Raw genomic sequence first — 17,909 nt, forward strand, 5'->3', positions numbered from 1 at the left:
TATATAAATAAATCTTCAAAAAAAAAAGAAGTACAGGACCTCCTCCCTCAGGTGGTGTTACCACACTGCACCCACCACCAAAGCACTCATAATCCATTGTGCTCCCTCCCCACTTTGTTCTAGTCCTTGCCCCTTCTCTCCTGTAGCCTCACATCTATAATCATCTTTCTAGGGTTTATGGTTAATTCGGCTTTATCTGACCCTTTGTTTGTTCTCTCTATATTCCACATACAAATACATCATCCAGTATTTGTCTTTTTTCCTTAACTTATTTTGCTTAGCGTAATCCCCTCCAGCTCCATCCACAAATGATAAGAGTTTATCTTTTTTGATAGCTGAGTAGTATTTCAGTGTGTGTGTAAACCACAATTTCCTCATCCACTTATCTATGTTGCTTCTACAACTTTGCTGTTATAAATAGTGCTTCAATGAACATAGGAATGCATGTTTCCCTTTGAATTAGTGTTTTTGCCTTCTTTGGATAGAGATGTAAGGGTGGAATTGCTGGGTCATATGGTAGATCCATTTTTTACGGTTTGAGAATCCTCCATACTCTTTTCCATAGGGACTGGACCAGACTACATTCCCATCAAAAGGTTTAATTATGGCTTGAAAATTTTATAGTGCTGTAAATGGAATCTTGACGACACAGAAAAAACATTTCAAACTAGTCGACTAAGAAGACTTTTCATTAATTGTCAAATTATCATTATTCTAGTCAAATTCTGTTCTGAAATACACAAAAAGACCGTATTTCTGAACTGTCAAAGTAAGCATCTTTGTTTTTGAATTCAGGTGCAGTACTGATTTGAAATCAGCACATTTTCTAGCTGCCAAAGACAGGTGTTTGAGTGCATCTGAACGGAGCCCTGTGAACCCCCTAACAGCTCAGCACTTAGAAAGGGAGGAGGCAATTCTTTTCACAATGATCAAAGAGATACTGGGTTTCCCACTGTGGGATTAAACCTATAAAATGCTTTCCTTGCCTTTAATGAAGGTTAGTGGTAAGTTAAAATTTTCTTTCTTGGGCAAATACTATCTAAAGTGAACACTACAGTCAGTCTACAGAAAGAGAAGTTTAGTTTCTTTGATATTTAAGAAAGTATCTAGAGCACTGGAAAAAAAAGAGGAAAAATTCTATTTTTGAGCAATATATGATTAAAATGGCAATTCAAGATCCCTCATTAATAATTTTCTAAAGACTGGCCATATTTTTTTGCTACAAAGAAGTGAAACAACCTAATATAAGGATAACATTTAGAAAGTAGCATCAACTGAGATGTTTCAAACTCATATATTTAAAATATTTACATAAAGTGTAACTACTCACCTATGCCCTGAATTTTCCTTTATTCCCATCCATCCTTTGAATAGGTTTTGATGCAAATCCCAGTCGGCATCCCACATATCCTCCTGCATGGCTGCACCAAGCTGAACCTTGGGTTCAGCTAAAACAAGAAAACACGTTATGGCAAACACAGCCCTACAAGTATATTTACTTGTCAATCTTCCTTCAATTGATTTCTGTAGTACTAACAGATAGTGATGGACTTTAAAAATGGCAGCCTTTCATTACAAAATATTCTGGGGGTGTAAAGACCATTAGACAGAACAGCAAGATAACTTACATTTGGATAGGAAAGGCAAGCCAACGTAGCAATGATCCCCACACTGGAGTCCAGGATCAAAATAAATGTTTGCAATCTATAAAAAGGCACAGGAGACCTATGAATCCATATCCACAGAAGGTCACAATAAAATACTGATGGGAATTCTCAAATATAACATTTCCAAACCTTTGATTTTTTCCCTGGTTCCAGGTCTTCCTTATTGCCCCGAATTCGCTTATAGTAAAATCGCACATCTTCTGACAAAGATCGTATTTGTTGTATCTTTACCTTCTGTGAGAAGGAATTCATAATATTTAAACTTTGATGAACTATTTTCCCCTGAAGGAAGAAAACAAACAAACAAATTTACTTGTATATGGGTACATTTTCTTAAGGAGAACACATTTCAGAGTTATCAGACACATTTCTAGCAAACCAAAGTTCAAAGGACATCTTGAATTTTCACAAAAGCCCCCCAGAGTTTATATCTATAGCTATATATATATATATATATATATATATCTATATAAAATACACAAATATAACACATACACACACATACATATATATTTGTTGTTGTTTTAATGGACTGCTACAGAAAAATTAGTAGGACAAATCTCTGAAAGTATGAAAATGAATTAAAACAAAAATGCATCCATACATTTCATGTTAAAATAATGAGGATGCCAACAAGGGTACAATCAGATAGCTTTGAACAAATGAAATGGTGGCTATCAGTTCATTAAGGTTTGTTTACATGAAGATTAGGAAGAAACTGAATTTTTAAATCCAAAGCTAAACAAGACTAAAAAAACAAGTATTACTTTCCTTAGAAGACAATATGTTCTATTTAAAAAAAATTATTTGTGCCAAAGTGAAACTAGATATCCTTTGAAAATACTGATTATCAAGATCTCACTTAAATAGCACATAGACTAAATCATTAACTACCCGATGATTGTTCCTATTAGCCTCATGCTTCTCCCTATTATGAGATATCAGATTTTAAACAAAACATTAACCAAATATTAAATAATTAAATATTAAATGATTTAAATAATCCTCAATAGGAATCACATTAAAATCCTTCACTCTGAAAACAGAATTTTGTTTGAATAGAGAATTTTATCTTCTTTTTACCCGATTGCTAGCCAATTGAAAAAAAGACTCTAAAATGATCATATCCACTGGTCTAGCATTTTTTATTAAAAGACATAGACGTTTAAGGAAAAAGAGTTGAACAATAATGACGTTAAGACTAACAACTCATCGTTTATAGTCTAGCCAGAGTAAAACACAGTAAAAAGACAGTCTCTAGGTGGCATGCCCTCCAGATATTCTATTGTTATTTCATTTGTCTCCTAGTAGTTACTTCCATTAGAGACTCAATCTTTAAAATTCAGCTCTGATGAGCAAAAACTTCAGATATTCATGGACTGAAATGCATTTAACTTTTTTCATGTTATCACTCCAACATACTATACCATTTTCTTTCTTGAAACTTCCCTCCATTCTTGCCAAACTGGACAACTCATTACTACCTAAAGCCACCTCAGACTTATTGCTTCTGTGTCTTTTTTCAGGTTGTTCTCTGGGCCTTGAATTTAAGTTCTCACCATCCCCCTTGATCCCTGCCAGAGGAAACTCTAAGCTGGCTTAAAGTTTCATGGCACCTTCATTCAGGTAGAAGTATACTTCCCTCATAGCAATTTATTTTTATACAACCTAGGGCAATTTCTATATCCTGCTTCACACCTATGAATCATGGGTGCATTTCCCATTCTAGATAGAAAACTTAGTGAGAGAAGGGACTATTTCTAATTTCTTTTTATATCACTTAAGGACCTGGCATGACGTCTTACCTTAAAATAAGTGATTAATAAAGAATATTTGATATTACTGTTGCATTGCAGGAAGATAGAGGTAAAGGCAAAGAAAAAAATTAGCAAGAGAAAGTCTGTACATGATTGTCTTACTGGAAAGGAAGGTGGAAGAACCATATGTTTGGGGAAGCAAGTCAGCGAACCCACTGCGATCACAGCCTTCACAGGAATTGTTAGGATCTGTGGAGTGAAACAGCACACCATAAAGAAATGTGTTTAAGTCTGACACTGATCTTGATTGTTATTATATTCTTCTGGGATTCAAATAAAACTCATCTTAAAATTCATATTAGATAAAACCAACTCATAAGCAATATTAAAATTACCCCTGAGTACTGATCAGTCTGTCCAATGTACACAGAAATACAATCAATTTTCATGTACTTTTTAGTAATTCATTGAAAACATGGCAAATGAGACCAAACACTGGGGAAGGAATAAAGGATTCTTTTTCATAAAAAGTTTCATTTTGTAGTTTATTAATTTTTAAATTGACAAAGCATAAAAAACCCAAGTATTTTCTAGTTACAGAACTTTATTTTTTATACATAGCAAAAATTAAAATCAATTTATTTTTATTTTTTGTTTTTAATTATTCACAGCCCAAATAATCAAGAGTAACATCACCATGGAAAAGACTGAAATTTCTTACTAATTTTCAACAAATTACTGACAAATGTAAGGGTAAAAAAAGTCATATACCACTAAGAAGGGAATGTAGACAACTGGCTTAGAGGTGCTCAGTTCACTGCCATTGTACAAGAAAATTTATAATGTCCAGAAATCATACATCTCACACATGAAAGAAACTTGATAGCAGCTGTTTGTAATTTGACAGTTTTAAAAATACACACATACAATGTATAAAATCCAATAAAAATCCATTAAACTGAAATAATCTTTTCCAAACTATCAATAAAAACTAAATTTCCATCAATTACATTTTATGATCTTTAGAAAATATAACACAAAAGCACTATCATGTGAAGGACAATCAAAGAGTACGCAAGTAAAAAGTGTAGGAAAATAGGCAGTTATTTAATAAAAAAGTTTTATTTTATGAATTTTGTAATGTTTGTAGTATTTGGTATTTTAAATTTGTAATTTGTTATAATTTCTTTTCTAGTCTAAGTTAATGTTATGATTAAATTTGTATTTTTAACTTTGCATTCCTTGTCTTTTTTTAAAATTTAATTCATTAATGAGAGGTAACACTGGTTTACATCACCATACATGATTCAGAGGAACAGGTCCGCACTTCCTCAGATGTATGTCACCACACCCCACCCTACTCAGAGCACCCACATCCTTTCATCATATACTATTGAAACTCCCCTCCCCACTTTGTTCCCAACCCCCTCCTTCTCTAGTGGACTTAATTTTGCAGTCATTTCTAAACTTTGTTTTGGTTTAGTTCTGTTAGTTCCTTTTTTTTCCCTCTAGATTCTACGTATGACTAAAATCATCTGGTATTTTCTTTTTTCCTCTGACTTATTTCACTTAGTATAATCCCCTCCAATTCCAGCCATGTTGTCACAAATGGCAGGAGTTCATCTTCTTTTATAGCTGAGTAGTATTCCATCATGTGTATGTGCCACATCTTAATCCAGCCACCTGTTGTTGGGCACTTAGGTTATTCCCATAAATTGCTATTATAAATAGTGCTGCAGTGAACACAGGAGTACATATATCCCTTCAAATATGTGTTTTCGCATTCTCTGGACAAATGCCAAGGAGTGGAATTACTTGATAAAAATAGGTATCTATTTTTAGTACATAGAGACAATACCCTACTCTTTTCCATAGGGGCTGGACCAGGTTACATTTCCACCAACAGTGTACGAGTGAGGTGGTATCTCACTGTGGTTCTGATTTGCATTTACCTGCTGATATGAGAATTTTTGAACAATTTTTTTTATGTGCCTGTAAGTCATTTGGATGTCTTCTCTGGAGAAGTGCTACTTAGCTCCTCTGCCCATGTTTCGGGGTTCTTTGTTTTTTTTTTTTTTTTTTTTTAACTAAGTTGTACAAGTTCTTTGTATATCCTAGATACTAGTTACTAGTCTCTTGTCAGATGTATGGTATACAAATATTTTCTCCCGTTCAGTGGAGTGTCCTTTTGTTTTCATGATAAGTATTTTTTGTTGTACAGAGTTTTAAAAACAAGCTAATTTAAAACAATGTGTTGAATACTCTAGATTTTGAATCTTTACTCACATTCTATAAATAACTCCAGATACTCTTGAAGACATTTTTCTAATTCTTATTTTCTTCCATATTAACAAAAACTTGTCTCACTATGTACTTATATCTACCATGAGTGATAAGCAGGAATTCCTTGCTTTTGATGTATTCCCAACAAACCATTTATTATTAAATGACTCTGTTTGTTTTGAATTAGTTTTTTTTTATGTAGGGTTGCATGTGCTGAAAACAGGTAAAAGAACAAGGGTAGCAAAACTTGTTGAATTAGCAGTGTTCAACTTCCTAAAGAGTTTATAAATATTTTAAAATACTTAAGTTAAAATATTTGGGTTTGGCAGAAATTGTTGCATTCGAAATCTCATTGGATAGAACATGTCAAACCAGTCTTTAAAATGCTCAATCATTCTAATTTTGTCTACTGACTTTGATTTGACAATTTTGAGAAATTAAGATGTGTTTTTCTGATTTTTATCTTCCTTTTCAGAAATTTTACCAGGAGGATATTTATGACTGGAGAAATAATCAAGAGATATCTAGGTCAGAACTTTCAGCTAGGGTCTGTTCAATGCTATAATCATTTGTAAGCATGCTTCTAAGAGAACAGTTCTAAATATGCCAGGAGCAATTTTCTGAAGTTGTTTTTAGTTGAGAGGTTTGGGTTTTATCAGAAAACCATGAGCTAATGAACACCAATATTTTGCAAACTATTCTCAAAAGCTCAGTTTCTAAGCTGGTAAATTGTAACTGATAAATTGTAATTTCACGAGTAAATGTAATACTCAGTTTCTATAAAAACAAAAAAGAAGTGAATTAATCAGAAAAACCCCATTGCCATGAAATCCCCAACATAGTCCTTACCTCATAGTCTGTTGTGATCTGAATGGCTCCATCGTGAATCCCTTCCAGTTTTTTTGCAGTAAGTTTGACTCTGAATACTGCAAAATAGCCTGAAGCTAATATTACCTGTATGTAATAGATATCACATCATTCATTAACCTTGCTGGTTGATTTTTCTTAGAGAAAACAATGGCGTTTCGTCAATGAAAAAGGCTATAGTGATAAAATGACTTCTAAATCCTAACTCATACCAGTATGGCACAGGATTACAGTATCAGCTTATTTGAATATGATATGGTATCAAATGAATTACCATCTCAAAATAATGCCCATCCCTGGATGTTTATTTTTAACACTCATTCATTCCATGAGCCACTGAGAAAAATGGTTCCCTGAGGAACAGACTCTCAGCTGCCAAGCTGGGGAAGGATATGGTCTTCATGATGTACCACTCATAAACCTGCATGGCCAAAGAGGTTGAGGGCCAGAGAGCAGGGCCACTTCCTTCTACCAGCCCTTCACTTTAGGGCAGAGATATATACAAAGTTAGTTCTGCTTCAAGTTCTTATTTTAACTCTGTCATGTAATTTCTTCAAAGCAACTAAGATTGGGTCTTATGAAAACACAAAATACGGAAGAGTTAAGTAATAAAAATTTGAAAGAAGAATGGGGATCTTACTTGTTTCCTCACATTATTCATCTTTTTAACTTGTGAAATTTCCAGTAAATATGAGATTCATTTTGTGAAGTTGCGCTTAAGTTATTTGTAGTTATTTTTAATCTAGAATTCACATTTATAGAAAAATGGTGAATGTTGATACACCAAACATACTCATGTTGTCCTTTTTAGAAGTATTTTCATGGTGGTTGTATGTGATTCTAACAATTTCATCATGATTCTAACTATACAAATCATAACATGAGTCTGAAGAGTACAGAGACATTTTGACAAATACATGTTTCATAAAGAACAGGAAGCTAATTTAGTTCATAGGTTTGGCTTTTTGGAAAACAGCTGACATCACAAACTTAAAAAATATTGTGGAAATTGTTATTTTGATGTTGACAACTTACTACTCACTACAACTTATTTTAAGTAAGGGTTTATAACAATGATCTCATTTTTCTGTCACTTACGTTTTACATAAAAACTAATTCCCAAACCCTAATTCTCAAATACACTTTATATTGTTAAGAGGACCTCTCAAGTTTAAATAGTACATGTTAACAGATGCTAGAAACTGCTAGAAAATGATTTCTACATCTAAAACTATCAATGTTTTATCAGGAGATAGATGTATAGACACACAGATACATGTATCTTCAACCACTAGGCTGAACCATATACATATATTATATATATATATATGATCTTATGCTAACTACACTATTGAAAGGAAGGCATTAATAGTTTTATTATCCGTTTCCAACATTTTATTTGTATTTAAAAAATCTCAGCTATAGTGACTATTATTACTTCTCATGGACATATACTGTTTTGTTTTAAAAGGAAGTTTTATTTCTGAATCAAACTTGAAACACTGTAGCTATTAAAAAGTAAACACCCATAAATCTACCACTATTCACAAATATCCAATTATGTAGCTTGAATGTGACCATTATAATTAGCATATATTTAGTAGTTTCCCACTTTTTTATAACTTCTTTTCTAATTTTTTATATTCAATATTTATTTTTATTTGCTTCAATATTCAATTAGAAAATTATGATTTACTCTGTGTTGGTTTCTAGTTATTTGGAATTGTTAACAATGGTATTATAAATACTTTCATTCTCAGTTTTGGCCCTTTAAATTACTTCCATGGAAGAATTCCTAGCAGTGGTATATATTGCCAAACTGCTCTCAAAAAAAAAAAAAAACAAACAAACCCAACAAAACTGTGTTGGAGGACCTTTCCAGTGGAAACTTTAAATCATTACCTATGACATTCAATGGAAATATATTTGTCAACACTCTCTGTGCATAGGCACATGGGCTTTTTCTTTTATGAAACTGCCGTACGAAGATTCCCCCTCACCTACAGATGAGACACGTTACACTCCTTCACACACCAGGTGATTCTACCAATTCTGCTCTTACTAGTATGAGTTCCTAGTTGCCCTCTCAGTAGTGGGAGAATTTAGACTGCTTTGTTTTCCGTTGTTTTAAGCCCCTTTATGAGCAAATGTTCATAGGTATAAGACAGAGTAAATGTGCCAGGGTAGCCCACGCAGGGATCAAACAATGCTTTGCCTCATAGAAATCTCTTCAAGTCAGTACAGAAAGTTGGCCAGAAGTAATACTGTGTAATTGAAAACATTTCCACCAATGTGCATGGCTATCTCTTTTGTCCAGTAAATTCAATGAAGCCTGTATTAGTTTAGTACTTAGATGAATTTGTCTGATAATTATTAGAAAAAGATAATTTTAAATTTTGCTTATAATAGAACTTTTTATGACAAAAGTATAACTTAACTCCTTTGGGTTTCAAGTGCTCTCATCATAATAGGAGGGATTGTAAGATTACCTATAAGTAACCAACGCTATTGTAAATCTCAAAAAATATCAGGAATGGCCTTTTATTTGGAGTTGAGACATACACCTGAATTTAAGGAAACAATAAAAAAAGCTTACTTACATATGCCTGTTGGCCATTGGATTGGGGTCAAAATAAGGGGGTTGCAATTGTATGGGGAATATAAAAATAAAAATAAAATAAAAAAAAAAAGCTTACTTACAGATGACTGATCTGATAAAGAGGATTTTTCCAACTCTGGAAGGCTTGAAATTATTGTTGTTCTATTTCCTCTTTCAGTAGCTACGAGTTCTATTGATAAACCATCTCCTATGATATGCCAACTTTTTATAGCCAACTGAAAAAGAGAAAAATATGAAAGTGATTACTGCAGCATTGGCATAAAAATTCTTATACGTGATTTAGAATAAAACATTATTATTATTACTATTTATACTGCAGTAACAGTGGTTTACCACACTGCACATGCTTCAAAGGCATAGGATCACACCACCTCAGATGAAAGTTATCACAACACACCCACCACTAAGACAACCTCAGCCCTCTGCTATTTTCTCCCTCCCCTCTTTGAAAAACAAATAAATATATATGTATATATTTACCTCAATTGGATTGCTATTTATAATTGCAAATAAAATATTACTTGCTTCTGTAGCACTAAGTATGCCAAAATCAATGAAACGTTCCTCTATTTTGGGTGGTAATACAAAGTACTGGAAAGAGATAAAAGAACTAGATTAAATGTAAAGTCAAGCTTATGGAAAAAATGTTATCAAGAGAAAGGAACTATATAAATATATAACATATACTAAGGTTTCCATGTTTATGTAAATAAACACATACACACATACAAAATATGATTGAGAACTTTGTACAGTGAAAAAATTTTGAGTAATCAGAAATGAAAATAGTTGGCTGAACTTTTATTTCTCCTCTGAACACACAGAAAAGAAGCAGGAAGCTCAAGTACTAGGAAAGATAAAGTGGAGCCATAAAGGATTAGGTGGTCTTTGTTCTGAGTAAAAATCATACATGCATGAAAGCAGCTAGAAATAGTAATCACTTAAGCTAAAACAAATGAAAAAGGACAGGGATCGTGTGGAAGGTTCCTGTAGCCCTAAAATTCTTAATGGTGTTGACTTTTTTTGAGAACTGTGTTTCTATATGTTCTAACTTTCTTTTTATCTTTCATTGATTACACTAAGGACTGCTTTGTTTGGATTTATTTTTTTCCTGGCTTATTTTCTGTAATGATTCTTTCCTTTTGTGCTGTATTTAGATTCCTGTTTCAACTGCATGTCTTTGCTACCTTACTTGCTTCTTTTTTCCTTTATTTTTTAAAAATTTATTTATGCATATGAAAGTTGGGGTGCAGGCCAGAGGTGCAGGGGGTGAGAGGATTCACCAGAGATAGAGTGGGGAACAGGCAGACTGACTGAAATACACTGCTGAAGGGAGCAGTGGGCAAGGCAGGAGAGGTCTGCTGAGCCATGTAGGTCATAGGTCAGCTCCATGGCCAGGGATTGAATTTGTGCTGCAGTGGCTATGGATAGCTTCATAGTGCTGAGACTTAAACCCTTATGCCACCATGGAGGCCACCCACTTTATTCTTTTTTATGTCTTTTTATTTTTTTTGTCTTGACATTAGTCTTAGTAGTCTCCTCCCCTTTAATGCCTCCTGCATTATTTTTTACTACTGTTCATTATTTTACTTCCATTAAATTTGTTTTCTGCTTTCCCACAGTTATACCAGTTTAAAAGTAAAACAGGGAGAGAATGTGCAAAAAATCTAAGTGGAGACTGTACTAAAAATCTAAGTGAAGACTGTACTTGAGAAGTCAAATATAGCACAAGGGGTAGTGGCTGCTGGGAAAGTGAGAACCAGTTATCTTGAAAGTACTAATTAGGGAGGAATCAAACCAAACTGTGGAGTACAGAAAAAAAAGGCAAAATGTAAGAGAGTACCGTATGGCTCCCTAATCATATCAGAAAACACAAAATATGGGTGAAGAGTTTAAATTTTAAAGGTAGAGAGATAACATACTTACATCTAAAAAACCTGTATATACCCGTACAGGTAAATGAAATTTAGAAGCATTGGTAATAAGTAAAATGTTGTTATCAATGTGCATGGATGATGTTGATGGCATAAAAAACAGAGTGAAAATGTATCCTGATTCATTTGGAAGAATTAAGACTGGCTTGCTGAAGTTGTGAACCTAAAAAATGATGGGAGAGAAAAAAGCAATGTCAGCATCATCTAGTTGGTATATTAGTAAAATTAAAAGTATGAGTATTCCCAGACATACTTTAAACATTGTTTTGGCTTCTTCTGGTAGCAACACATCATGAATGAGGATGGCAAAACTGAAAGTATTAGTAAGGTAAATTGGCCTTTCCACAGGATCAGCAGGGCTGTCTCGGATGTGAAATAATGTTGCAGCATGATCAAATCCCAAATAGCTATTTGGAAAAAACAAAAATATAATCAAAATAAATCATTTTAATTTCCAAGTATTAATTTAAAATTCAGTTCTTTTGTTGTAATACTTTTTTTCAGCATTAAGGGCTGTTGTTAGAAAATTAGAACTAAAACACGCTAGTGATGGATCACATGATTTAAAACAACATTTAGCTCCTAAAATATTGACAGGTAATATAAAGAAGTATTTTTTACTGAATGTATTAAAACAAAATCAAGAACATACTAACAGGAAAGGCTTTAAGCTACTTTGAAAAAATGCTATCATAATTCAACTGCAAACAAACTGTTAAAATGAGTTCTAGTCAAGTTGGATATTAAACTATTATTGGTTAAAGTATAATTAGAAAGTCAACTACATATATTATTGCCCACTTGTAAAAAAAGTTGATTCTAAAAGAGTGTTTACAAGTTTATAAAGGAATATAAACAATTTTATTTCAAGTGACAATACACTTTAGCAAGCCACAGCCACTTGCAGGTTGCAAAAGGAATTGCAGAAAGAAATAGTTCAAGTTACTTAAATATTATTTAAAAATCACAGATTTACTTTTTATTGTAGTGCTGATGATTAAAACTTCATTTAAGTATAAATCATATCACCTCATTGACCTTTTTCTTCTAAGAAAGTAAAAAAATAAAATATAGATCTTTCACCTTTACAGTTGAGGTCACTATTTGCAACAGTAATTCACTGGAGTTTATGTGAATACAGCTACCACTTTTGCTAGGGTCAATTAGCAAGAAAACAATTTATTAGTAGTAAAAAGTCATAAAGTTTATTTTAAAGAGAAACTCACCCATCTAAAACTTCTGCTTGATATGGTATTTCCAGTTTAGAATAACTCTTTTCCTTTGCTTTAACAGTTATTTTCCCAGAAAACTGAGATGGTTTTTTTGCTTTTGATGCTGAAAGGAAGCATAAAAAAAACTCAACTCATCTGTTTAAAAAAAAGGATAAAATGGTGCCTTTTGTGACAAAATGGTTGAATCTTGAGATGATTATGCTAAGTGAAATAAATCATAAAGTAAAAGAATGTTACTCAAAGGTTTCACTCATTTTTAGAATATAAATAACCAACCAAAACAAACTGGCAAAGCACAACAAAAGTAATTCTTAAATTCTGTGAAAAATACACTGGTTACCAGAGGGGACTGGGGAAAGGAAAAAGAAGGGAAGGGAAGAGAGGGGATAGGACAGTGGCACTGGAGTTTGGTGGAAGGTTTAAAACATGTGCACATATGGAAGAGTGAAGTTACATTCCACAAATTATAGTTATGTAAACAAATCACAGATTGAAAAAAAGTTCAGCTTTCAAACATACAGAATATTTTTATAACATTTTAAATAATCATATTTTTCACAAAGAAAAGGAAAATATTTTTAATTTTCCTATAATAGGATAAATATAGGGAACTATCAAGTGAACACAGTTCGAGAGGAAAAACACTATTTTAGCTACTTCTCTATGGACATAAGCTTTGACTTAACTTACAGCAGAGTTTTACAACTTCAGTACTATCAACATTTCAGGACAAATTTTTTTTGGGGTGTGGATATCCGGAGCATTGTTGGATATTTAGCAGCATCCCAAACCTCTACTTGCTAGATATCTGTAGCACCCCAGTTGTGATAACCAAAAACATCTATAACATTGATAAATGTCCTCTGAGAAGCAGAATTGTCTCCTATTGAGAACTGCTAGTTTATATCTGCATTGAGAAAGAGATAATACTTTTTGCTTTTATTTAAATATCACTAAAGCAGCAGGGTGTAAGAAAAATAAAGAGCTGTGAGCTCTGAACTTCTTATGTTAGCCTAACCTAACTCATGGTGTAAGAGGAGAGATATCTCCTCCCTGCCATAATTCTACCCTCATAGATGAAGTAAAATCTTTAAATTTTTATAGCAGTTTTGAATAATTCCACTTGGAAAAAAAATAATTCCACTTGGAATTATAGAAATGATTCAGCTGGATCCAACCTGGGTACCCACTGGTTTTCCTTTCAAAGCAAATAAAGAAGCTGTTTATCTTTATCCCCTTTAAAAATGGGATACTTCCACTAATGAGAAGAATTTACATGTGAGTGTTACAAATGTGTGTTATTCAACTTTAGCACAAGACAACAAAAAAATGGTATGATGTCTAATATGTAGATATGTATAGTGACTTTAGATTTTTAAAACTCCCATTAAGCCTCATTTCCTTCTGCTTGCTGTACAGTTATTTTTGGATGCTTTTAATGTTTCACTCTTTATTCTGATATGAGACTGATCACAAAGGCTACAATTTCAGCACTTCAATGGTATCTTAAGTTATAGTCAGTGAAGTGGTAAAAATATCAAGGAACTTCAGTTAAGAAAAGAATAAAAATAGTGACTGGATGAGAAAAATACTTGTTTTGTAAGTGAACAGGTAAAGTTAAAATATATAGTGCATTCTGAAAATATTAAATGTTAAATAAAGCCCTTTTGAGGCCATCATTGATGCAGCAAAGGGCCAGACTAAAGTTCAATCTCTTTGCGACTTCTGACCAGAGCAAGAACTGTAAAAGGCACTTCAATGCACCTTCCAACATTCACAGGAAGATTTTGTCTTCTTCTCTTTCCAAAGAGCTGAGACAGAAGTAAAAATGTTTGATCCATGCCCATCTGAAAGGATGATGTTCAGGTTGTACGAGGACATTACAAAGTGCAGCAAATTGGCACAGGAGTCCAGGTTTACAGAAACATGTCATCATCCTGAACAAGTACAGTGAGAGAAGGAGCATGGCACAAGTGTCCACGTGGGCATTTACCCCAGCAAGGTGACTGTCACTAAACTGAAAGCTGGACAAAGACCACAAAAATATCCTGAACACAAAGCCAAATCTCACAAAGTAGGAAAGGAAATGGGTGATTTTAAGGTGGAAACAATGCAGGAATAAAGTATTCTTACACACAATTTTCATTAGAAATTGCTAAACTGGAAAAAAAAATGAAATAAAACACACATTCCCTGATTGATTTTCACAGTAATCTCAGTGGTATTATTTTTTTAAAGATTTATTTATTTATACAAGAATCGGGGTACAGGCTAGATGCGAGGGAGGGTAAGAGCATTCACCAGAGACAGAGCGGGGAACAGAACAGGCAGACTGATGAAACACACTGCTGAGGGGAGCAGCAGGCGAGACAGGAGAGGTCTGCCGCACCATGTGGGACACTCGCCGGCCAGGATCAAACCAGCACTACCGAGGCTGCGGACAGCTTCACAGCGCGGCGTTTAACTACCTGCGCCACCAGGGGAGGCCCAATGGTATTTTGTGTTGGGATGTTGGGTGGTAGTGGGAGAGGTAGTGGGAGGATGTGGGGGGATATTCCCATGATAATGAAAGTCCCTTTTAAGAAACGCAGCACTTGCTTTAAAAATGCTTTCCCTTTGTTGCATTTAATTTTACATAAATTTCTTTAAGAAGCACTATATTAGAGTCTACAATCTAAGAAGAACTAACATTACTGACATTCACTTATCTCAAGAATGGATACATTCTACTGGGTTGTCAGTACAGAAACAGGAGGAAAAAGAGTGTTGGATCACCAAACAGTACAACTGTTCTGAAAGCATATTCCCATTCCTGGTATTTACTGGGAAGGTGGGCCCTAAATGTTCTCAGAGGTCAGCAATTACTATTGGTCACTCTTTCTCAGTAGGAGAGAAAGAGATTGATACAGATGACTGGTGGCCATGAGTCTGGTATCTTAACAACACAAAAGATAATTTCTCATAGATATGGAAATAATTGTGGCATTGATACTTTCTACAATACATACTATTTCTTAACAATGTCACATATTTAATCTTGATTTCCCTGGGGGTTTTCTCTGAGCGCATGGGATGACTATTGAAGTTGACACTACCTGCTTAAGTAGGATTGCCTGCCTTGCTTATAAAAACTATACGAAAATGTTAGAGAATTCTTCAGAACTGCTCTCAAGTACAAACATGTTTTTGAAATTCAAGTACATTATTGCTCAATTACAAAAATACATAATTAAGACAATGCATAATAGGTATATGAGAGTTAGTCCAAATTACAAAAATTTAATTATAATCCTAATGTATTTGCTAATACTAATTTAAGTTTATGAAGTTATATTTTCTTCCATGATACAATCAAGTAAGAGTCTATGATGTTTTACAAGAAAAGACAACCAAACTAGTAATATAAAATCAGATTATAAAATGGTTTGGATCTCTACATTAAGATGTCAATGAAGATGTCTTCTAGTTAAGGTCACTGTATTACAGAGAAAAATCTGATTACTTACCATCAAAACTAATACTTGCAACCTTGGTATATTTACTTTCTGACGCTTTTAATGTTATTGGTTTGAAGTGTACTGTTATAGCATCATTTTGTGGTGTGGGTCGAACACTCTACAAAGAGAAAAACATACACATGTCATTATTTTAGTGTAATGGTTCAGTTACATTATACTGGCAAGTATACTGGAGGAGCAAAGCAGAATCAAAATTTGAAAGTTTAATTAACTTTGTGATTGTAGGCCAAACTGAAAATTTCAAATTAATTTTCATTAGGATATCTTTATAAAATAAAACAATTAGGGGGAAAATGTATGGTGGAAAAGTGAGCATAAAAAGCTAAACACAAACTAGTACAGAGGGAATGAGTACATAAAACCAATTAAAAAAGATTTATTTTTCAAATGAATGGTTATTTCATATATGAGAAAGAGATATGAAGATTTATGACAGGATCGCTCTTAAAGAAATCCACCATAGTAAATTAACATTTTGACTCTATGAAGGTGAAGAATGAACATGAATTTGGCAGCAATACCCCTTTGGCAAGGTAGTTTTGTAGATCCCATTGCTACAAAACTTTTCCAGGGCACGGCCTTGTGAATGAGACACACTGCTGTGTCAGGAGGCAGGGCTGCATTCCTCTGTGATTGAACAGGGAGGCAGACTGCAGGGATGTGTTACTCGGAAGATGTCAGAACACTTTAAATTTAAAAAATATCTTTCTATTCAAATAAATTAAAAAAACACCAACCAGTAAAAGCTTATACTTTCATAGCAAGCTTAAAAGTATGTATCTTAGGGCCTCCCTGGTGGCTCAGCGGTTGAGCGCTGGGCTGCAAAGCTGCCCGCAGCCTCTGCAGCGCCAGTTCGATCCCTGGCTGCCGGTCAAGGGTCCCACAGGGCACGCAGACCTCTCCTGCTGCCTGCTGCTCCCCTCAGCAGTGTATTTCGTCAGTCTGCCTGTTCTGCTCCCCACTCTGGTGAATTCACCCTCCCGCGCTTCTGACTGTACCCAGTGCTTGTATAAATAAACAAATAAATCTTTAAAAAAAAAAAAGTATGTATCTTAAAGTGCAGGTACTTTTCCTCACTCATGTAAACCATTTTTCATTGGAAGGGACTTTATAGATATCAACCTCCATTCTGTTTAACAGATGAAGAGAAATTTAATACTGAGTAATGTTTCAATAGCTAGGTATCAAGAGGTAGAAGTGGAAACCAGATGTCCTGACTTTGCCTAGGGCCCTTATACTGGTATCATATTGTCCAAACACATACTGTACAAAACTATTAAAAATCTGCGTTTAAAATTCAATTTGGTCTCCAAACCTGGGATTTCTGTTGACTTCTTGGGGACTTTATAAACCTGTCATCAAAGCCTGATGTTCACTATCCAAAGGAACACCTCATTTCTGTGACACTCATTAGGCACACCTGCTAACACAGGCACAGTCAGATCCCTACCAGTCACCTAGGCTCATCCCCTTAGCTCCCTGCCCACCCTATCAGCACATTTAGAAAGGCAGACTCTGATAAAGTTAATAAAGGGCAGCCCCTTGAAGTCACAAGAGGCACCAGAGAAGAGTGTGAAGAAAAAAGGTTCCTTTTTTGCACTCTGTCTGCAATCACAGGGAACAAAGTTGGTGTTATATATAATAATTAGAGAGACACTGCTTTTTACTACCAGTGGGCAGAACATCTTCCTTCTCACTGCTATCAGGATACTGCTGGGATAATTATCTTAGTAGTAAGCTAGCTCATTGCATTAAAATGTGGTTATCTAGGATGACATCTCTTGCTTCCTCATTTGGTGTTTGTATATGTCCTCTCTTTGGTCTCTACTCGACCAGTTGGTGGTAATACTCTGGGTTTGGCCATGGAGGGACAACGGGCCCTTACGTTTCAAGTCCATCTGATCTATTTCCCATTATCAGAGTTCTTTTCCAATATTCCATATGTATATATCTTGGAAACCTTCCCAGGGGAGGCTGTGGGCCAAATAAAAATTTTTACCTTTTTTTTTTTTTTTTGCCAGAAATCATCTA

At 34.2% G+C, this 17,909-nt stretch overlaps 1 protein-coding gene across 2 annotated transcripts in view; it reads right to left on the minus strand.

The window, feature by feature from the left end:
* TMEM131 (transmembrane protein 131) overlaps positions 1–17,909 on the minus strand; it is a 138,852-nt gene that overhangs the window by 39,029 nt on the left and 81,914 nt on the right. For both annotated transcript variants that reach the window (XM_037527898.1, XM_054701883.1), the window contains exons 12-22: positions 15,867–15,975; positions 12,355–12,463; positions 11,382–11,535; positions 11,121–11,291; positions 9,675–9,785; positions 9,275–9,409; positions 6,557–6,661; positions 3,587–3,673; positions 1,797–1,949; positions 1,629–1,704; positions 1,331–1,448 (exon numbers count right to left, since the gene is read on the minus strand). In XM_037527898.1, the coding sequence (XP_037383795.1) occupies positions 1,331–1,448; positions 1,629–1,704; positions 1,797–1,949; positions 3,587–3,673; positions 6,557–6,661; positions 9,275–9,409; positions 9,675–9,785; positions 11,121–11,291; positions 11,382–11,535; positions 12,355–12,463; positions 15,867–15,975 (1,328 nt within the window). The remainder of the gene's footprint in view (positions 1–1,330; positions 1,449–1,628; positions 1,705–1,796; positions 1,950–3,586; positions 3,674–6,556; positions 6,662–9,274; positions 9,410–9,674; positions 9,786–11,120; positions 11,292–11,381; positions 11,536–12,354; positions 12,464–15,866; positions 15,976–17,909) is intronic.

Source organism: Talpa occidentalis, unplaced genomic scaffold, assembly GCF_014898055.3.
Source record: "Talpa occidentalis isolate TD23 unplaced genomic scaffold, MPIMG_talOcc4v2.1 talOcc4.5, whole genome shotgun sequence".
Lineage (NCBI taxonomy): Eukaryota > Metazoa > Chordata > Mammalia > Eulipotyphla > Talpidae > Talpa > Talpa occidentalis.